The following is a 23507-nucleotide window of genomic DNA, read 5'->3' on the forward strand; positions in this document are numbered from 1 at the left end:
ATGTGACTCATGATTGTGCAAAAAATGTTTTTTGCCCGAGGCTTCTGCTCCACTCAGCTGGCATCTGTGTGGGCTTGTGTCGGTTTTCCAGGTAACTCCTAAAAGAAGGAAGGAGCTGCGATTGGAGCAGGAACGGAGGGAACCTTAAGGTGTGAGCTGTTACAAGAAATTCATTTCCCCCCAAAACAATATCAAGTGGAAATAACGCAGAGTGCAGAACTAGAGACATGATGAGGGCGGTTTTTTTGTCGTCTCGCCTTATTTTGGTCGTTCGCTCCTCAGGGCACAGCAGTCGTATCCACAACAAAAAGGATGCGATCACAGTTCGGTAGCTAAACATGATGTGGTTGTCACCCTGAAATGACTAATCACTCTGCTTACTGTGGCACACTATGCGTGTTGACAGGCCTCCCTAACCTCACATCTGTGAGGTTATCTGACATCACAGAGCAACAAGTCAGATTGTGTAATGTAGAGCTTCCATCCTGCAGCTTTTTGATGCATTCCTCTGAACTACATGAATGACTCACCACCACAACCCTGCAGGACGGGATGACGCCCTAAAGAAGGAATTCGGCCTTTTGACTTAGTCGTGTTTCAGAAGCGAAACACAGTTATAGTTGTAAGTCTTGAGTTGGATTACATGACCCATCATATTGACCTTAGTCCCCTCCTGATTGACTGGACTCACCTGAGTCTGTTTCCACATGAGGAAGTTTGAGATGCCATGAACCAACCACTCAGCTAAGCAAGAACCAGAACCGGGTCACCAAGACCTGGCTGGTCCATAACGAGACACTTGGGTAAAGGAATTTTTATTTTTGCATTGTATTTTTTTTTAGCTTATATATAAATAAAGCTCTACTGGACTTTGTTTTTTTCTCTGTTTCAAATGATTAATTCAGTTAAGTTAAATTGGTTTGAGATGGGTTGAGCTTGGCTGAGTTAAACTGCGCTGGGTTGAGTTGAGTTGAGCTGAGTATGGATTATGTTGGATTGCATTAAGTTAGGTTTAGTAGGGTTAAGTTAAGTTGGGCTGAGTTCAGTTAAAACAAGTTGAATTCTGTGGTATTTTATTAATCCAGAGGAAATTATGAGGCAATCTGTTGTTCTCATGCATATGCAACCACCCATAAAAAGTTTAGAAACATAATAAAAGGCACATCAGAGATATAAAAACTGCCATAAAGGGAAACAATCAAGACATTAATCTTCACATTTCCCACCCTTCCCCGTTGCAGTTGAAAACCCAAAGTGAAGGCCCCTGAGAGTCAAAGAGGCCCCCACTACTGTCCTGTCTGACAGAGACGAGCGGGCAGTGTGTCTATAGAGCGGCAGTCTGAATGTGACGGCACACCAGGGTGGCAATGCACCTGTTCCCTTGAGTTCCTGAGACGGAAACACRTCAGAACCTGAAAATGGCCGGGTCTTCTAGTGACGAGCAGATTCCCTGGAATCCAAAATGATTTTTTTTTTCTTACAGTTTGTCACATGAAACATTTGAAATCTTCCCTTTCCCACCCTAATTTATGTTCTCAAATTAAAACCTGTCCTAAATCTCAGATCTCATTCTCACAGCGTGGGGTTTTAATCAGCTGAACCATTATTGACATTATCGTTCTCACAGGAAAAACAGTTTCCCCTTTTTTTAAACTCATTAAACAAACAATGTGAAGCTTAGAAGAATACAGTTTTGTGGTGTAGAAAGTAATCAGTGTCAATCTTACTTTCTTGCATGTTGACCCATCAATGGTAAACAGACTTTAACTGGTGTTAGGTGGGATTACTTGTGGTTAAAACTGTGTTCTATTAGCTTAAGTCAATAAACTCAAAAGTTTTACACCATCAAAATTGTACGGTGCATAAATTATGATTATTGCTGAGTGCCTGAAACATGAACACACGGCGTCGAAACACAGAACTTAACACGTTCACACAGTGTGAGCTGTTTACTCTATCTATAATTACAGTGGTGTTGGGTTAATATTAGGGAAAGCGCTGAAGAAAAGCAGTTCCGTGTCGAGGCTTGCAGAGCTGACATTAAGCTTTTGTTGTTGCTGAGATGAATTGGATCGAGCTTAGCTCACTAAATCAGTGAGTGATGGCTTGATTTGGACCACTGGGTCCTGCGGGGGAACCAAGTGAAAAGAATGTAAACAGTCAGGTGTGTCAGGAAATGTTGAATATTTTCAGTTCCACTGGTGTTTATGGCTGATGGTTTACTAATGAGAGGTTGTTTGTGTTTCCCAGCGAACTTCACGCCACATTCCTACGATCTCCTGGATGAGACACAAACAGGTGCACGAGGACTTTGTTTTGTCCTTACGTTTATTTTCTACAATCCAATTTTTGGTAAACATGTAAACGCAAAGCGTGGACGGAAAGCTTTCCACATTTTGTCACTTTTTTTGGGGGGGAGATTTTATTTTGTATATTATTGCTAATTTATGTTACAGGTCAACACAAAGCACAACATAAATGTAAAAAAATTGTTATCGGTGAACAAACAGCATCAGACAAATCAGGAATAATGTAGAAGATATAAAGAAAAATAAAGTTATAGAACAATATCCCAAGCTCTTTTCAACCCGTTATTAAAAATTAGATAGATGACTTCAAGACGGAAAACTTAAACAGGAAGGGCAAGAGAACGGCATTAATCAGAGAAGAGGCTTGTGGTAGCTCTGAGACATTTCAACTTTTATAAAAAAGTCCATAGGTCTGACCTTAATGGAAGAGTGGCAAGAAGAAAACCACATAATCTCTCATTTAGTTTTCCACAAGAAGAAAGAAACTCTGGTCAGATGGGATAGAAACCGAACCTTATGACCAACAAACAAAATCGTTTTGCCATCCTTGAAAGTAAAGTATTTAAAAAATAAGTTAAAAAATGTATACTGCCTCTGCTGAAAAACTTAACTTTAATAATAAGAAACTTGTGAAAACATTAATTCTTCTTCAGGAATTTAACTTTATTAAATACACACACACATTCAGTTGCTAAAGAAACACCATTGAACCCAAAATGAACGCTAGGTTCATTGGACATATTGTGGGTAAACTGGAGCGTCCAGAGGAAACCTGTACAGAGGCTCAGACCTCAACCCGGCCGTCCCCAGGTGGACTTCCAAAGGACTGCAGAGGCTGTAATTCATTTAAACCCATCAAATCTGAAGACGTTTCAGATCTGAAGTGTGATATATGACAGTATAATTTCCTCAAATATCGACTGCCCTAAATCCAGGAAAATGAAAATATTCTCTGCCTTATTCCACTTCTCCAGCAGGTCCTTGGCTGGTGATCTTCTCTGGGCTCATGCTCAGGACTCTACCTTCAATTTCAGTCCACAGTTTCTCAAACAGCCGATCACAAATGGCATGACATTTTCCTGCAGGGTAGCTCAGTCCTGATTTTTCAACAATCCTCCTGATCAGATTGCTGACAGGGTTTCTCATGGCCATTTTTGTCATTTTCACTTCTTCAGTCTCCCCCTGAAGAAGTTTTTCTCCTGTTTCTGCCGGACTCTGGAATCTGGTCTAGTTTTAGTGCAAGTATCAAACCTTGGCTCTGACTCTGATTCCTCTTCCTGTAGATCTTCAGTTGCCAGGATAGCCAGATAAACAAAGGCTTCCATGGGGGAAGTTTTCCCCCTCACTTCGGCTGACTGAATGCCAGAGTCCCCTGCAGACTGTCTCTTCTTCCACCTGGCTGCCCAGTGTTGGCATCTTTTCAGTGGAAGAAGTTTCCTGCTGTTCTGGTGTTGGAGCAACTTTCGCCAAATGTTTGTGAGAGAATTTTGTGAAGAATCCCTTCGTCTTCCCTGGAAGATCTTTGAGCTTTGAACTTTCAGCTCTGATCTTCGAGAAGATGGAAACCTTCCTTACCTTCTTGGATTCCTCACAAGCGTGCAATCTAACAAAAAGTTCCTTTATTATGACTTTGGTTTCTTCAACCACGTCATGAGTCATGGGACTTCTCGTAAGATAGTCGGAGTCTGAGGAACTCAATATCAACCACATACTTGACGATAAGCCTGCTTAACTTTTCAGTGTGGTCGGTACTGAAGTCTCCATTGACCTTTACAACTCTTGCAAACACTTCTGGCACTTTGTTGTCGACGATCGCTTCGGCGGCTTCAGTGGAGAGTTTATCTTTTGGGAGAATATCCAGAATGCCAGATGTAAAACGCTAAAAAGATTTCTCCCAAAATCTTGACCAGAATGCAGGTGGTGCTGCGAGCTGGGTCTCCAGTAGCCAGACGCATCTACTCCATTGAGGTCAAGTTGAGGAACAGAGGATGGATTATTCCCCTCAAGGTGTCGATGGTGACGGCCTGGCTCTCTCCAGATTGGGAACTCATTTTACTCTCCATGGTTGCTCTAGGTCTGTCCAGTCTGAGAAGAAACTTCAACTTTTCTGCTTAAACTAGTGTAGTTGTGGATGTCTGTGTTTAATTTAATTTCAATAAAAACCTGTTTCCCTGTCTGATACTGTTTTATTCTTACAAACACCTTATTTATTTATTTAAGTTCATTTGATAGGGACAGACACACATTGACAAAGACAAACTGAACAGAACAGTTGTCCCATGTTTGCATCATCGTGCAATAGCAGCAGCTAATTCGCAGCATTTGTCCCTAGATGGGCTTTTAAACAGAAGCTCTGAAAATTAAAGTGCTAATCATTTAAAATAGCACAACATAATGTTGACAACATCTACAAACAGTGAAACATAAAACATCAAAAATGGATGCAGTTCTGTTTTTGACATAACCAGAGTTTTGTTTGTTTTTTGAACTGACTAAAACTGGTTACGGACTTTGAAGTGATTTCCAAACTGCAGATCCTCCCACGGACGGAGCACTTTGAACAAAAGTGGTTTTTCCACCTTAAAATTTCCATCTAAAGCCGCTAGATCTGCTATTGCCCTGCAGTCTCTGTATGCAGTCGCTTAATGGTGTAGGTGCAAGTCCATTTAAACACTTAAAAATCAGCTTTAAAAGATTACAATTTATTTAGCCAAAATGTGACAATGATGGAATCTGATWGGCTTTTGATATAAAACCTTTAAAGCCCGATTATAGAGACTTGCTAATGGTTTGACTTTAGTTTGACTAGTCTGACACCAGACAGTAGCTCCATAGGAAAGATGTGAGAGGATCATTGAGTTCAAAAACATCTCTGCACAGTGAAGTGTTAAACAATTTCTAATAATGTTTATTAGACCGTTTATATTTGATCTAACAGTTTTTCAGATTTTATCAACATGGCTCCTAAAATTGAACTGAGCATCCAGAATTATTCCTAAATATTTTTCTTGTGATATTTATTCAATAGACTGTAATGATATTGTCTTGATTGAAAACCAAATGCACTTTTTTTTCTTCGTATTGAGAGTTCATGTTGGCAAATCACCTTTTTTTTTGAGTTTTTAAACCTTACTGACACAACTTTACACTTTTCTCACTCTTACTGGTACAACTACATCATCACTTACAGAAAAACCTTCTTGGGTACGTTAATCGGAAGCACGAGCAGGAAAAGTGTTTTGTTGGGACTGAATATCTATAATGCATAATGACTGATCTGATTGTGAATCATGTACTGCAATTAAAAACCGAATAACAGAGAAAAAAACACAGCGGGAAGGCTGTTTAAGTGGTCACAGAGTCAATGCTGTTGATTCCACAGAACAACTAGAGACTGACTTGATGCCACTGATTGAATTAGAGCCTGACCGCAGGCAGTGTTGACAACTTTACCCCCCATTTAACCCATTAACACCGGATGGAACCAGCGGTTGCAGCATCTGCCCCGTTCAGACCGGGGGCGTCCGCTGTGAGATAACTCTTTCATTGATTATGTTTGTTCTGCAGCAGAGGCTGAGAAACAGAAGTTCAATTTACAGTAAAGATAATAATAATAAAAAATAAAAAAAACAGAAAAAGTTTTGAAAGTATTTTAAAAAGAAACAGCATCTTGAAAAAAGCCACCACCATTGTTTGACCTTAATCACGTGTTTAAATGTGGGTTAATGTTTCCCACCACATACAGTGCTTCGCAGGCAGGCCCGACAGTTTGTCGTTTTCATGACTTTCCCTCCACGGTGAAGAGCTGCCATGCCTCTTGGCATTTTGGCTAACCCATTTCAGGCCGTTTTTCTCCAAACAAAAAAACCAGACTATCCTCTTCAGAATATGCACGGCGTTGTTGTTGCTGTTCGTGACCCGCTGGCCTCCTGCAGACAAAAGGCAGAGCTTGCTGCTTTGACGCGGCGTTGCACTATCTGCACAATCTGAGCTGCTCGGAAACCACCGCAGCTTTTTGGTGATGCTCTGCTGAACTGTCTTTTGTGAAACTTTGCAACTGAGAATCAATACATTTCAGAGATATGTTGGCCCAAATAAACATCCTCTTATGCAGTTCTGCTAAAAGAACATTTTTAGGTGATTTTTTTTTGTCTCGTTTCACAAAGACAGCAGCTCTCACTGTCAGCACCACCCAGGTAGAAAGAGAGTCTGTGCTCTGTGTCCACAAAGCGGTCCTGTTGTCATTTGTATTGCTACTGATAACGGCAGGAGAAAGCGTACAGCTTTCCACCGGTGTGAAGTCACACAGATTGTATAACTTTATGATTAGTGTAAACTGGCTGCTGCTTCCATGGAAGAACTTGTGCCGCTGCAGAAGCCGGAAAGCTGTTGGGCTCGGCTCAAATATGCTCTATGTCTGGATCATGTAAGCAAAAGCTAACAAGTGGTCCTGACTAAATAACCAAGTGTGACACGCAGTCTTTCCATCATAACTCTGTAGTGAGTGCATACGTAACGACGGTTCCCATTCGTTGGCTGGTTCTCTTTAAGACTTTATAAAAATTACAATCACAGAGGAGAAGAGGCAATTAATTCAATCCACTTATTAAACAGAACAAGCTAATAATTCCCTCTTTAGGTAATAGTTTACTGAGTTCACAGATCGGTAGAAGGATCACTCATTGAAAATAAAATCTAAATTTAAGACACTTATGAGCAGTGGCCTTCACCCTTTGGTAGAATTACTGCAGCTGTCTGTAAGTTTATTTCTGTAGCAATGAACATACACACGAAGTGCTTTCAATGACATCAAAGGGGAATCATTTAAATGGCAAAAATATTTATGTCTGGAAAGCCAAGTAACAAAGCCAATGGTGGAGGGGTGGTGTTATATCTTCCGGGCACAGAGTGCTATTTCATAGCTCCATCAAGTTACTATGTCGCCTTCAGCTCCTATAAAAATGCTGTATCTATCCAACAGGATCTAAAAGAAACTTGACTTTGCAGTTTGACGTCTTGAAATTGGGCCTCTGTCTCTTTAAGAAGCCCCTTCTCTCTTTTGGAGATAACAATGAGCATGGTGTTAAAATTTAGGCCTGAAACAAAAACGACAATGAGATTTCTTGTGGCGGGCCAATTTTTTTGGGCAACATCACCCAGAACATTCCAGGTGTGCGCCATATAAATTTTGTTTTAAGCTCTTAAGCATAAACATGCACTGATCAGAGATTTGAGACCAATTCACGATACCAATTTCTTAAAGTGCTTAAATTTGCTTGACAACAATTTTAGCTAGTTACATTCACAGGATGACTTTATTGCAGCAGAGGCGACAGAGAGATGACATTCAGGCCTTTACTAATTAAAATCAAGCAGTCCTATGTTAACAATTAGCAAAACTAGCAATATTACCTGTAATCAGTCCTTTTTGTGCGTAATCCCCTGATAATACCCAAATTTACCCTGTGTTACGTAAAAGACAGATGTAAAAATACATCTTAAAATGTTCCTTTGTTAGTTTCTATTAGGCTAAGAAGGAAGGCGGCCAGCAACATGCGTACAGAAACCGCATGCTAACATGCTAACATGCTAACACCCAACTATCCAGACAACCAGAAGATCTTGTTGTTGGGTTCCAACATTTCCATCAATATTTCACACCAGGACCTTTAAATTTACCAAAAAATTATTTTCCACACACTGTAGATAAAACTCAGAGGTGACAATATGTACAACCACAACAATACAATACTTTTCTTGTATTTTGAATAAAATTTGTCACAAGCCTATATCAGCATTTTAAAATAGATATATAATTTGGAAGTGTGGAGGCAAGTTAACTAAATTAGGAAAGTTAAACAAGTCAAGTTTCGGTAACACTTTATTTGAAGGGGGGTGAATAAGACTGTCATGACACTTTCATAAACATGACATGACTCCTATCATGAACATGAATAAGTTCTGTTTAAACTTTACCTTTAATAACATAAAGTTACCTAATTTTTAAAGAGTAATCAGTAATACTTTTATAACAAATTTATTTCAGTAATGATTTCTTGGTTAATGTCAAGTTGTCATAACTAAGACATTTTGAATAATGTCAACTTTGTATTAAAAGTGTCATAATTTACCAAATGACGCTTTATGACAACAGTCATAAATATTCATGAAGGCTTATTCATGTTCATGACAGGTTTTTTGACAGTCATATCAGTCTTATTCACCCCCCTTCAAATAAAGTGTTACCCAAGTTTCTGTGGTTTTCATCAGAAATCCACTTATAGAAACCTCGTTGGGACAATGCACTTAACGCACTAAGTATCTCCAATTCCCACCCACATTATTAGATTTTGCAAATAAGTGCAATTATGACCCACAACGCAACCACAGCATCTCTGGAAACTCAGTCAGCCTTTGATCTCTGTTTGATGTTATTGCAAAACAAGTCGTTTTTTTCTCTCTCAGCTTCTATCTCAGCTCCTGTATTTGCTGCAAGTTCTTGTTCTTGGTGTTTTTCTGACTACTGTAAATGTGACAATTGTGTTTCCTGTGAATGTTTCCTGCGTGAAAGGGTTTGATTGGAGAGATACTCAGTCAAAAAAAAAAACAGCAAAAAAAAAAAAAAAAAAAAACCTTTCTTGAGAGCTGATAACACATAAATCAGACTCTGGGTTCGCAGGTGTGTAACAGCTTCGTCAATCTAGTAATTAATCAACGTCTGATCCAGGCTGCTGTCTGGCTGAGTTAGTGCTCTAGAGTGCAGCCAGTTTAATCCCAAATACAGCGTGATTACTCCACAGCGCATTTAAAATAAATTCTGAGATTAAATCAGTCGTTTGATAGGAAAAAAACAAATCTCCAATATTGAACATTTTACAGTGGTTCAACAGCAGACATACATTAGGCCCACATCGTGGTCTAAACCAATCAGAAATAGTGAAAGCTCTGCAAAAACACAAAATGTCACCAAGTATTATTTGTCTAGTTTTTAGTGCATAATATCTTAGTTTACTTCAAATAAGACAAAACTAACTTACAAGTAACCTTTCGATGAGATATAGGAGCTTGTTTTAAGTCAGTAATTCCTTAATAGTGATTTAAAAAAAAGGAAATACTGGTTCTACTGGCAGATTATTTCAATTATAACATTCACTGAAAATGTTTTATTATCGGTGAAATAATCTGCCTGTAGAACTAGTATTTTTTTTATATATCAATATTAAGGAATTATTCACTCTGGTATCTTTGATGAAATTGTGACCAGCAGGTGGAGATCTTTTTTAAAAGTGACAAGATGCACCCGAACACAGACATAGCAGTGCACAATATTTTATTTAACAATTTCTTAAAACAATCCTTTTTAAAAATGAGGCTTCAGGCCTACGACTCGGTCCCTGGAACAAAAGGAACACATAAGGAAAAAAGGACGGACAAGTTCAGTTATTCCAAACATGCAAAAGAAATTAGTAAAAAAAAAAAAGAAGCCATGCAATGCAAAAGAAAATAAATCAAACAAAAGGAAAACAAATTAGTACTGCAACAACAACAAAACGGTAAAAGAAAATGCTTCAAACAGTGGAACAAATCGTTGTAATCCTCTTCCAAATGCCCTTCGATGTGGATAGAGGAGTAACGCCCCGCCCACACAGCCTGCCCAATCCGCAACAGGTTTAGTTGAGGGCGGCCCAAACAAACAACAGCAGGACAAGACAAGACAGCAGAGCGTCCAAAGCGCTGCAGCTCCAAACACAAGCAGGTGCCCAGGGGTGGAAACACAGCCTAACCCGGGAGGGAACGGGTCAGCAGGTGAGGACCAGATGGAAGCCGCACGCCACAGCAACCCCCAGCTGCAGCCAGCAACGCCATCAGAGCAACAGATTGCAGACGAGTCGACCAAACCCACAAGCCGACATGTAGCCGCCGTCCGTAGCAACAGTGGGAGAAACGAAGACGCTGCAGCGGCCTGCCCAACCATAAAGGCWTTCGCCCTGCCCACCAATCAACTGCGCACATAGTGGGGGAGGGTGGAACACCATCCCACCACAAAATGTTAATTGTAAGTTAGTTTTGTCTAATTTCAAGTGTACTAAGATATTTGCACCAGAAACGAGACACACGCGCGCGCGCACTCACGCACATACACACACAAAATAAATAGATAAATAAATACTTGGTATTTTTTTAACAGTCACTGATTAGCGTAATCCAGCGGGTTCAGGTGTGTGTGCTGAAGCCAACAGAGAGGCGAAAGGGTGGCTAGGCTAGGCTATGCTATGTTAGGTTAGGTTAGGTTATGCCAGTCAGTCAGATAAACAGTGAATGAARTGCGAATGAGGAGAAAATGTGGAAAAGTTAAGACCTAACCTGTTTGAAAATCATTACAAATGCTTCGAAACAGACCAGTTTTGCTCAAAAACCACTCTTCTAAAGTGGCTTCCTCCTTATCTAATCCTGGCGCTATATTTGCGCTACCAATCTGAGCTCATATTTCTGTGAATAAGAAATTTCGCCGCCTTCCTAAAATAAAGTTGTTGTTTTTTTGCGAAAAAACCCCCCATCCCCACTTTTGACAAAAATTACTTTATTTTAAGGAGGAGACAATTTGCCAAGCTGTCGCGTGTGTTTCTTCCACTCTGACTCTCCTCGTCCTCGCGCGCGCACTCGACCTAACGGCTGCCTTCGCGACGTAACGTAAGTGCAAGTAAAAGAACCGCTTACAGACTAGGTGTCTCTCTGCTTCCTTTTAGTGGTAAATACATCGTCTGAGATAATATTCACGCATTTAATATTGCAAAAGAGTAATTCCCCTTCAATATAAATTAAAGTCTTAAGTAATTCTTCAGAAAAATGGCGTGGACGTTACAAAACGTGCAGTTTGTCACGCAGGCTTTGCCCTTGAAAATTTTGAAGTTGTCMTTTAGATTTTCTGCTGTCTCCTCATTTCATTCATGCATTTTATCGTGAGAGGTTTTTAAGTTTTAATTTAGTCTCTTTGAAGAACTTTAAACACTTTCMTTTTTTCCAGTGAGTTAACCCGTCTTGGAAAATTCAACTTCAAATAAGGAACTTTATGCTTAATAGATTGTTGATCATTTAGAAGTCAATATTAGCTTTACAGACAGTGATAAAAAAAAATAAATAAATTAAAAAAAACTTTTAAACTGCGATGTGAAATTGAAATGTAAATATTTGGGTGTTGCACCAGTCCAACCAGTAAAGAAAATAAAATGAAAAATTAGTCTAGAACCCAGTAAGAGCTTGAATTTCATCTCACCGTGGACCATTACATTTTAGATTTATTTATCAAAAAAGAGGAATGCTTTTAAATCTGATTTGACAATTTCAGCATACGTGAATTGCAATATTTTAAATTGTTTTAAAATGGAACTTTTAAAGGATTCCAAGGAATTGACWATTCCACTTTGCAAAAGTTCAAACAATAAGCCACCGCTGCGCTATGTGTGTACATGAGTGTGCATTCATGAACTACTAAAAGGTTCAGAGGAATCGATAGGGAATTACTCAAAAAACATACAAATGCACTTTCATCAACTCGCAGATGGGGTCAAAACACTTTATGCACTCGCTTGAGAKGAGCTTAATGCACAGGCCACAGTGAAGCCATAAGCATCTGAGACTCGCTGGCGTTGACACGCTTTTATCTTCGCCCCCGTCGCTKGTGTCGACCCACTAAAATCGAGTTACAGGAGCGTCATTGGGCTCTCCTTCCACCCCCTCGCCAGCCTCTGAAACAAGTGCATCTATTTCCACTGGCGTATCCGAACGCCATCAACTCACTGCAAATGACGCTCATTACCAACGCAGATGAAATACTGCACATCAATGGGGTTTGGCCTAAGTGTGTGTGTGTGTGCGTGCGTGTGTGTGCGTGTGTGTGTGTGTGTGTGTATATATATCTGTAAACATGTGTGAGCTCAGGTTTCCTCAAGATCTYGACAAGTATAGACACGGCACTGTAGTCACGCCAGACACGACAGAGACTCTTCTCACATTATGCAATGAATAAAAATGAATCGTCAGTGCAGACCCGCTGGCTCTCGAGGCGTCGCAGTCCGGTTGTGTTGTCCATGTTTCTCAGTGCATGCCTTGTTAAAAAATGTGCACTGACTGCATGGTCTGCTCGACTATGTGTTAAAAACTACTTTGTAAACATGGAGATAATCCATTACAACAGGTTAGACATGACAGAGCAAATGTCTAACCAAGAAACGTGAGACGACAAATAAGGAAGAGACTAAGTTTTTTGTCCTGTATTCAGGGTGTGTGTGTGTGTGTGGAAGGGAGGGTAAGGAGGGGGGAATTAGCAGGAAATAGATTCAAGACGTATCAAGAAGTACATAAAAAGCAGAGCTGCTCTAAGCTGTATTCAAACGGCTGCAGGATGAAGAGTTGAAAGAGCCATTACTGAAACCAAAACCTTCTGGCCCGCTGCACCTCTAGCTTCTTCTTTTTCTTTTTTTTCCCCCCCTGCACTCTCACCGGTTCATGTGTTTGCTGCACTGTCTGTGGCTTTTTGTGATGTCACCGGGTTCCTGCGCCGCGTAGCTGAGGAGACAGACCGGTCTTAYGCTGAAAAACACTTAAAACAGCTGAGAGCCTGAAGAGAGAAAGACRGCRAGAGAGAAGGACAGAGACCTTCATCCCTCTGCAGCTGATGAGGCGAAGCGGTGGAGGGGACACTCAGAAGCAGCACTACTGCAGTGCTCACTGGCCAGACCTGGACCTGCTTTAACAGGACAGAAAGTTGGTGGTAAGGACGACCTTTTTGAAGCCCTATTTGATGAAGGAGAAAGTTTTTGTTCGGCTGTTTTCACTTTCTGCCGTCTTGACTTGACCAGGAATGTTTGCTTAAGCGTACAGCTTTTGTTTTTTTTTTGTTTTTTGTTTTTACAATGTTTGCATTTTAACACATGCTTAACATGTGAACTTGAATGCAAAAGCTGTAATTAATATGGTAAGATAATATGCATGACAAAAAGTTTAGATAAATTAATTTTCCTTACATTTAATTAACAATTCCAAGTAATTTTCTTCATTCTTATGATATTTTTCCCAGGATGTGTGAATTTCATGTATTTTCAAATGCCTGGGGGTTAGAAAATGTAACAACACAACTTAAAAATTGGTGAACTGTTTTAAAAATATATACTTTTCACATTTTAGCMACTTTTTTCCTCACACCATTRTCAATACGTACCATTGTTTTCTTAAYATCTTAAAAATTACAGGATAACCTGAAATGGTGACAGGAAATTGTTGAAGCAATTGTTTACTCAATGATTTACTTAGCATATTTCAGCATAATGTGGAGTGTCACTCTTAGATAAGGAAAAGAGGAAGAACGAAAGAAGAAGCGACAGGTTTAAAAACATCGCCAGCAGATAAAGAGATGTCTGAAAATTCAAAAAATAATAAAATACTAAAAACTAAGAATGAAAACATTGTCCTTATAAAATGTACTTCGCTTTTTCATTAATACATGTATTTAAGATATTTCAACAAACAATAAGGACTGGAGATCAAATCCTAATCCCCTAATCAGGAGACAACAGGTGCAAAACMAACCTAAAACTGCCCTGTTAATCCAAATAATATATTACGTTTTTTTTTTGTTTTTTTTACAGATTTTTAGAAAGTCCTCAATTTGTGAATTCTCTCCATCTGCTAAACTATTTAATCTTCAGTATTTCAACAGAAAACAACTAACGTCCATGGAACAAATTTGAGTCTGTCTGATAGACGGATAAAAAACAAAACGCCAAAGTATCTAACTCAAGATTTGTTCTCATTTTAACGTTTTTATATACTGAAAATATTTGTAGATGAAGCACAGAAGAGGCCTATTCCTATAAGCAAACCACAATTATGCAAATTTACAAGGACTGCTCGTAAAACTGCAGTCCTTTGTTGAACAACGATGTTCAACAAAGCCTTAAGAGCATATAAAAACTATAATAGTCAAGAATTTGGCTTCTCTGAAGGATGTAATAATACCATAAGCATATGAATAAAACCTTCCATTAACTAGTCTGCATGTATTTGTTTGCAGGTAATTATTTTGTCATCAGTGATGGTGTTGGTTTCAGAGAAAGGTTTTGCTTTTTGCCAATTTCTTCTAAGTGACAGGACTGCATTTGTCAAAACCTGTGCAGCAGCGGCAGATATTAGCAATTTTGCCTTTCCTGCTTTGATAAAATCTGTCACATGACAGGATGACAGTCTTAAAAATGCTTATCTGCTCTCTCTGTTTCCTCCAGTGTATGYACAGCTGCTCAAAATATCTAAGTCAACCTATCTCACCAGAAAAGCTTCKGCTAATGTATGTATTTTTTCGACCTGTGTGTTTCGCTCACAGATTTTTGCAGATTTTTATCCCASGATCTTCCCCTCTGTCTCGGCAAGCTGCGACCAGACATGGAGCACCCAAACACGACACTCGGTCCGAACATGACATGCCCCCCYGAYGACATCAACAACTTCCGTAACCAGGTCTACTCCACGTCRTACTCCCTCATCACGGTGCTAGGGTTTGTGGGGAACGGCTTCGCCCTGATCGTGCTGATCAAAACGTACCGCCAGATCACGCCCTTTCACGTCTACATGATGAACTTGGCCATGTCCGACCTGCTGTGCGTGATGACTCTGCCTCTGCGGGTTCTCTACTACGTCCGAAAAGGTCAGTGGGAGCAAGGGGATTTCCTCTGCCGCATCAGCTCCTACTTCCTCTACGTAAACCTCTACTGCAGCATTTACTTCATGACCGCCATGTCCGTCACGCGGTTCCTGGCTATAGTTTATCCTGTGAGGAACTTGGGAATGGCCACGGTGAACCGTGCTCGTTTTGTGTGTCTGGGGATATGGGTCTTCAGCAGTTTCGCGTCTTCTCCCTTTCTCATGTCTGGTCAATCCATTGACCCAGAGACAAACAAAACCAAATGCTTCGAGCCACCGGAATACAAAAGCGAACGTCTACCCAAGCTGCAGGCGCTGAACTACTTTGCTCTGGTGCTGGGGTTCATCCTGCCCTTCCTGGTTATACTAATCTGCTACGCCGGAATAGTCCGCACTCTGCTTTCTCGCAACCCGGCTGCCCGTCGACAGAAGAGCTCGGCTTCGAAAGCCATCAGGATGATCGTCGTCGTCCTKCTGACCTTCCTGGTCAGCTTCATGCCGTACCACATACAGCGCACCATCCACCTGAGTCTGCTTTCCACRGAGATGAGCTGCGAGGACAAGAACTTCATGCACAAGTCCGTGGTGGTGACGCTGTGCCTGGCCGCCTGCAACTCGTGCTTTGACCCMATGCTGTACTTCTTCTCCGGAGAGAGCTTCCGCAGTCGCCTGTCCTCCTTGCGCCACACGATGAGACACAGCACCATACGTCRCCCGTCCAAGATGAAGCACATGATCAGCTCAGAGTCCGGGGAGAACCAGAACCAGGTTGAAGGCTTAACTCCAGCATGCCTGGGGGATCATCGAACAAGCAGAGGGTCTCTGGTTAAAGCAGGGAATGAAAGCAACATATAAAGAACACGAAAAGAAAAAAAAWTTTTTTTTACTAATGTTGCTGGGTTAACGTACAGCATGAGTATTAAACGTTCAGTAAGTTATAAGACTAATGAAGACAGGTTTCATTGAAATKAATATTTATTTTTCAAAAGACTGCTTATTTAAATGAGTAATATAATATCACATGAACAATAAACAGCAACTTGTTGTACTTCATAGGTTAGTGTATGATCATATCGTTGTAGGAATGCCTCCTGGATAATATTTTAACAGATGTTTTGAACCCTGAGTGTCATGAATGTGTCTTGTTTCATACTATTGAAGGACATCTTTGTAAAATACTGTGGAAGTAAACACAAAGTCAAGACAATAAATCATGTAGATAAATGAATATTTCTATCCTTTTTCTTCCACTGCAGTGTTTACATTCAGCGATTGTCAGTTTAGAAATGTTTTTAAAGATGCATTCGTTTATTTAAACTTTTAAAATGCTTTTATTTTGTTAAGGTCTTACCAGCTTGTTAAACTTCCAGTACTACAGTAATAAGGTATTTGCCCTTCAACGATCTCAGGATTGCATGACATTCTGCTACAGATTWAGGAACTATTAACTTCAGAACCTCACTTTAAAAAACAAAAATATTCATAATAACCCTGTTATCCATCAATTGACAGCTAAACCTTAGCAAAAAAAAACATCTAATCAACCAGCTAGAACAACATAAACTAATGTTGTATATAAAAGGAGCATTTAGTGGATAAATTGATCATTAAAATGAWCAAATGCCATGTAAGTCCATTGAAATGGACTGAAAAGTTTCTGGAATGTTTTATTACACCGAATTTCCATTTATTAGTGAAAAGACAGATGAGAGAACCCCTGACTAAACCAAAATAGAAACTGTTCTCTGACAGATATTCTTCAATTGAKTATTGTGACAGCTTTCTTTACTGCAGATAATGAAAAGATTATTTTCAAAAATGATCTCAATTAATGCTTTTCAAAGTTGGCATGAAGCAATAACTTTGAGACTGCTCAAAGATGCTCAGTKCCAACATTGAGCAGTCTGCTCAATTTCAACTTTATTTTCTTTTGTTGCTTTTCCTACTCTATTTTTTATTACATTCTATGAGAAATCCTTCATTTCATCTCTTGTATTCATCTTATCTCGCTTTCTCATAAAGCTTCTCCCTCTTACAACACAAACACTATTAAAACTAATAACAGGGTTTGGAAGTGAACCTTTTGAGTAACTGAAAGATTGTTTTTGCTTGCGCCTTCTTTGTTTTGGCTCGGATGACATAACTGACACCACTCTCGTGTTTGCAAGGTAAATAAGAAACAGGCAGTGAGACTGGCTGAACCCATCGCCCGGGAAGACGCGGACAAAACGTGTGGCCTTGCTAATGTCAAGAAACTCCTACGAACATTAATATAGCTTGGTACAAAATGGCGGCATTTAGCTGTCAGCGTTTCCAGTCTTGATGTTAAACTGAGTACAAGTCCTGAATCTACGTTTGAGGTTAATGTTAAGTTTAACTGCTGCGTATATTTTCTGTAAATATGAACGTCGCATCAGAAACACACCTGCCTCTCTSAGCGCGTCCTTTAATGCAGTTACACGCTCTGACCAGCAGGGGGTGCACCAACACATCATTTAGTTCCTGTCTGTGGGTCGTTATCCTTTTTCCCCTGCATGCAAAACTCATCATAATGTTCCTCCTCAGCTCTTCTAGGCTAATTTACAAATTAAATTTGTTTTGACCAGATGAGTCACGAGGCTGTTTTTATTAATGCTATATAAACACTTTAAGTGACTCTATATGGATCATGGAGAACGGTAAGAGCGTGTCCTCTTCTATCTTTGAATACACAGCGATGGTGATGAGACATCCTGTGCACTGGGCCTCCAGCTATATTAGAAATACAAAACAGCCGGGGGGGGAGGATGCTGCTGAGGCCTGCCCTGCTGATTGGAACATAGAGGACCACTGTCTCTCTGCTTCATAAACAGATAATATCGAGCACATGATCGCCTCCCGCCTCCGTTTGCACAAGAACATGTTTGTTTTGAGTCTGCAAAGCTGATCTCTCTCCGAGTTAGGAGGAGGTGGGTCACGTCGTTAATAATGTACCTTGCGAAGACGTTCGCTATATAAAACGTGTAAGGAAAGTCCCAGCTGAATATTTCTAAAAAAAAAAAAAAGAAAAACTGCTGTTAAAGTCATCACTCCCCTTAAGTGATTTAACGTAAACGATCATTAGGTTCTGAGAAAGAGTAAGAATAAAACTTGTTTTGTTTTACAACTCCTGCTGATGTTCTCCACCCAGGGCAGYGTTACGGCGTGTGTTTGCTGAGTGGATCCAAGTTTAGGTGGGCTGAGGCGGAGAGTTGATGGAAGCACAGGGAGCCAGAGGAGAACAAAAAACATCAGGAGCAAACAAAAAACAAGAAGAGCAAGATCGGGGAACTGGATCTAATGGGAGGAACCAGCAAAGAGTGGAAAGGAGCAGAAGTGTTTAGGTACTGGGTGATGAATGTGGACCAATGGACCTGGGCTGATTGGAGGTGTGAGAGGAAAGCAGATGGCAATCAAAAAGAAAGAACGAGAGTGAGTGAGTGAGTGAGTGAGTGGTACAGAGGACTAGGAAATAAATCTAACATTAAAGAATAACTACACCTAAGAAACTAAACTAGAGAAACAAAGAATAACTAACTAGACACAAGAAATAAACATAAGAATCACTGAAGGAAACAGAAACAAGACTCATCAAACAAAAAGAAAGCGGCCGAGGAGCACAGACTAAACAAACGTCAAAATACAGGATCCTAACAGGGCCAGTCTTCAGTGCGTCTGACAAAGGTGTGGTAATATTTGTGCAGACCCAGGTAGCTCAGGATCCTGATCATCGGTCCAACCAGACAAAAAAAAAAAAAAAACATCCACAGGAACATTGGGATTTCCAAATGGTACTTTTCATTTTTCTTTTTCCATTTTCTTCTGAGTCTGATCAATCTTCCTGCCATGTACAGATACATTTCTCGTWCTGTAAACTTAGGGCACAGCTGTATCCACCTCCTTTCCTCTGATGCCTTTAAATAAAATCCAGTGGCATAACATTCAAATTAGCTTTAAAAAATGAATAGGTCAGTAAGCAGAGTTACGGTTTTTGGCCTCTTGATTCGAAGGCTCTTGTGCAGTCTTCTGCACTAAATCAGACGAGTGATGTATCTGAGGTCAAAACTTTGATTATGCAACACTCTTCTGATTTACTATGCTCCAGCACCGGTACCACTGGACCCAGTTTTCCTCTGAAACACACTGCTTATACTGTGCAAGCAGGTGTACATACACATCGCCAGACAACTTCGTCATCCTTTCCTCCTTTTGATCCCTACATCTGCTCTTTTGGACATATTTNAAACTAGAGAAACAAAGAATAACTAACTAGACACAAGAAATAAACATAAGAATCACTGAAGGAAACAGAAACAAGACTCATCAAACAAAAAGAAAGCGGCCGAGGAGCACAGACTAAACAAACGTCAAAATACAGGATCCTAACAGGGCCAGTCTTCAGTGCGTCTGACAAAGGTGTGGTAATATTTGTGCAGACCCAGGTAGCTCAGGATCCTGATCATCGGTCCAACCAGACAAAAAAAAAAAAAAAAACATCCACAGGAACATTGGGATTTCCAAATGGTACTTTTCATTTTTCTTTTTCCATTTTCTTCTGAGTCTGATCAATCTTCCTGCCATGTACAGATACATTTCTCGTWCTGTAAACTTAGGGCACAGCTGTATCCACCTCCTTTCCTCTGATGCCTTTAAATAAAATCCAGTGGCATAACATTCAAATTAGCTTTAAAAAATGAATAGGTCAGTAAGCAGAGTTACGGTTTTTGGCCTCTTGATTCGAAGGCTCTTGTGCAGTCTTCTGCACTAAATCAGACGAGTGATGCATCTGAGGTCAAAACTTTGATTATGCAACACTCTTCTGATTTACTATGCTCCAGCACCGGTACCACTGGACCCAGTTTTCCTCTGAAACACACTGCTTATACTGTGCAAGCAGGTGTACATACACATCGCCAGACAACTTCGTCATCCTTTCCTCCTTTTGATCCCTACATCTGCTCTTTTGGACATATTTATTACGTCCACAAGGTACGAGCTTCAATCCAAAAAAGAATTAGGCAGCTGTTACTGGAGGGTGGGGGGAAAAGAAAGTCTTGCAGCTGCATAAAATGTACATATTTGCTCTGTGTAGTAGCAGGATCTAAATTATCACACTTATAAGGCAGAGTTTTGTTAGTTGAGTAAATATATAATGATTTTTGTGCATGTGTGTGAATAATTGGGACAACCAGAGCAGTAAATCACCTGTGATCTTTGGCATCGCTGCTGAATATATTTGGAACGCTCCTAATTATATCTGAAAACACTTATTGCTGCTTCAGACATGCCATTCCTTTAAAAAATTTACATAACTTAGAATGTTTGGACATTTTTTGACAAGACCACAGACCCCCATGTACTCTATTACAATTATTTTGTGATAAGACCGTTGCTATGCTCTAAATCGTTCCTCCAAATAAAAAATAACTGAAAACCGACGACTAATGGTAGTCATGTCAACAGATTCTCCTTACCGGAGCCGTGGACTTCTGCAGCTCCTCCAGAGTTACCGTAGCTTTCTTCTCTGCTCTTCTTGCCGGTTGGTTTCAGTTAGCAAAATACAAGATTTAGATTTTTCTCTGGTTCAAGCAAAGGTGGGTGATGTAACCAKAAATTATACTCAAATATGAGTCGCTTTACTTCAAAATAATTTGCGATGCCATGTTGGTAGGGATMCATCAGTAGCCAACTGTCAATATAGTTGCTATGGAGTTGCTATGACAAAAACAAACAAACCACAAGCTTAGAACCAGCTCTCAGCTCGTTCCTATCTAATTTGTAAACATTACAACTATTACTCAATTATAATTTTTTTATTTATTTGGTCTTGACGCCCTGGTTCATCTCTGCTTTGCACTGCACTTGCCTACCAAGATGGTGGTTCAGTGGCGTGGATCACTTCCRGTTCAGACTCACGGGAGCTAAGTATTGTGCTAAAGTCTAAGTCTAAGCTACGTCTAGACTTAGATTGCTTTAAGTTACTCATTGTTAGGTCTTACTACATTTGCATAACGTGCGACAATTTTCGATTTTACCGACGGTRAATTAAGCYGCTGCCTCATGGTGACGTGTGTTCAGCTCAAAACAATGACGGAAAGATGGGAGTGACTGATTCTTACTGATGAGTGGTAGCTACAATAAATTAAAAAATAATACAAGCAGACACATGAGAATTAGTTATAATCATGGGTGTAATGCAAACAAAGAACTCAGATAAATTATGACAAAGTCAATGGGATCATGATAGAAAGGCCTCCACAGAAAAACAGATTTTATATTTCAACTTCTGAAGGCAACTGGCAAACCACTTTTTACTATCAACATATATTAAATATAGCGTGTGTGAATTTTATGAATTCTATTGTCAGAGTCAATTTGTTCTACTCGTGTCCCTTGAAATTGGGGACAAACTATTTGAAATAAACGAAAAAAGCCATTTTCTTTCCTCTTACAATAATGCACCCCTTTGTCCTGGCCTGTCACAGAAAATCCCAATGAATCACAACGTCAAAACGTWAAGGCAGGGTTTAACTGTCTTGTTTTTCCCTGTGTCTCCCATGTCTGGAGGGCCGTAATTGTCCAATTGCGCACAACGTCTATCAGAGGAAGTTCTTCTGAATACCTTGGGTTATCCAACACAATTACTCACTGTAGATGGAGGGAAGAGAAAACGGCTCACCGTCTGTCTTAAAGGAAAAATGTTACATCTTTCCTTTAAGAAAGAATTTCCTTTGAAARTGTTGTGTTTTTATTTTGGCTCATCAAACAGCACCTTTGATAAATATCTGTTTAATCTTGTATTTTCCATCCTTTTTTGTCTCTCTGTTTTTGGGGCTTTCTCTCTGCTCATGGATTAGGTGAAAGGTCAAATCTGCTGATTTTATATACACTACCTGTTCATACATTTTGTAATGAAATAATACTCCAGGTTACAGTAAGAATTACACTGCATTTCACACGCTATCCTTTCTCTTTTTTTAAACTGTTTACTTGYTGGCCCCAGATGATGGTAGAGGGTTTGAAAACAKCTTTAACTGGATTACTTTAGTTATAAATTTCCCTAAAAAGATTTAAATCAACCTTGGCTCGKAGCTCAGCAARCCAAGTAAACATCTAATGACCTCCTTAAACTTCAGCTGTGACGCTTTGTGGGGCCCGGAGGAGCTACTGTTGTTGACAACGTTGCCTTTTTTTGTCCTCAATATAAATTTAGCTGATGTAAAAGAATCTGTGACTGTGAATTCACAGAAGTTGTAAATCGCTAGTTAAAAGAAGCAAAAGATACCCAGTAGTTGATTAGATTTGGAAGAAGGCACAGACTCAGATGTCTTTGAATGTGTTGATATACAGAGGATAATTCAAACACAGCATGTTTCTGACGCCTTTGGCGACTGAGTGAAAAGCAGCCAGAGTTTGGCAACCAAAACTCGTCCTTCTTCCGTTTACTGGCTTCACATGATYCCCTCGCACAGAAGCTCATGATCGCCAGTCCGTGACCTTGCATTGCCCTTTACTCGTAAACATTACACACAAAGAGTTAAGGATTTCTGGTTCTAATGAGCACATAAATACTGCATGAACCATCTTTATTTAGCTTGAATGTTTTCTACAGAACAATTTGGACAATATTTGTTTTAGGTAACCAGATCCCACTCCACACCTGTCCTTTCCACAATATCCAGCTGAGAAAATGAAAGATGYTCAGTTCAAGACAGTAAGAGCGTTTACAAAAATTAATGAGGGGAAACAAAATGGCAATGCACCACCAGGGGGCAGCAGGTCAATAAACGCATGTAAGTTGGAACTGGGTGGACTGGAGGAACGTAGGTCTCTGATTAAGCTATCAATCGGTAAGGTACGGTGTTTTGTTCTGACATAGGCTAACTCCTCAGGTGTTTACTTCTTTTTAATGTTCCTTTTTTTTCTTTTTCTTTTCTTAAGTGCTGCAATGTGAAAAGTAGTTTTATTTGCGTTAACGTAACGGAAAGCTGTCAGCGGCGGCAAGATACATTTTATTCTGAYAGGAGAGCAGAGCAACTGAAATACAACTTCCTGTTTTGCTTCAAAATAAGAGTCTCAAGCAGGGTATACAGCTGAAAGAAGTCACATTTTAATGAAAGGCTAATAAAACTACCATGAATTTGAAATGAACAGATGAATTCACTTGATRTCCGCAACGGGATAGTTTCCCATATCTTTGATTAGAAATTTTGTGGCTTTRTAAAATTGTACATTACCTCTGTAATTYCAACCCTTTTACATTTAATAACCAAGGTTGATATTTAGGCTAACRACCTAAATATCAATACTATCGATCCCCAGGCGAGTATTGGTATCGGACTGAYGGTAGCGAGATGAGATCTGTTGTTATGTTTGTTTTGCTTTATATGTCCAATAAATTACACAAACTTGCTCACAGAGTTCATGCAGGAATTATAAGGCCAAATATCAAGAGCTTACATATTTAAATTAGAGGGCAGAATTTTA

General features: G+C 39.8%; 1 protein-coding gene across 1 annotated transcript; it reads left to right on the forward strand.

Moving 5' to 3' along the window:
• Positions 1 to 12289: 12289 nt before the first annotated feature.
• cysltr1 (cysteinyl leukotriene receptor 1) lies at positions 12290 to 16162 on the forward strand. Its single transcript, XM_008419673.2, has 2 exons — positions 12290 to 13080; positions 14686 to 16162. Exon 2 carries the CDS (start codon positions 14745 to 14747, stop codon positions 15855 to 15857), a length of 1113 nt encoding a protein of 370 aa, XP_008417895.1. The 5' UTR covers positions 12290 to 13080; positions 14686 to 14744; the 3' UTR covers positions 15858 to 16162.
• Positions 16163 to 23507: the final 7345 nt, after the last annotated feature.

This window comes from Poecilia reticulata, linkage group LG10, assembly GCF_000633615.1.
Source record: "Poecilia reticulata strain Guanapo linkage group LG10, Guppy_female_1.0+MT, whole genome shotgun sequence".
Taxonomy (NCBI): Eukaryota; Metazoa; Chordata; class Actinopteri; order Cyprinodontiformes; family Poeciliidae; genus Poecilia; species Poecilia reticulata.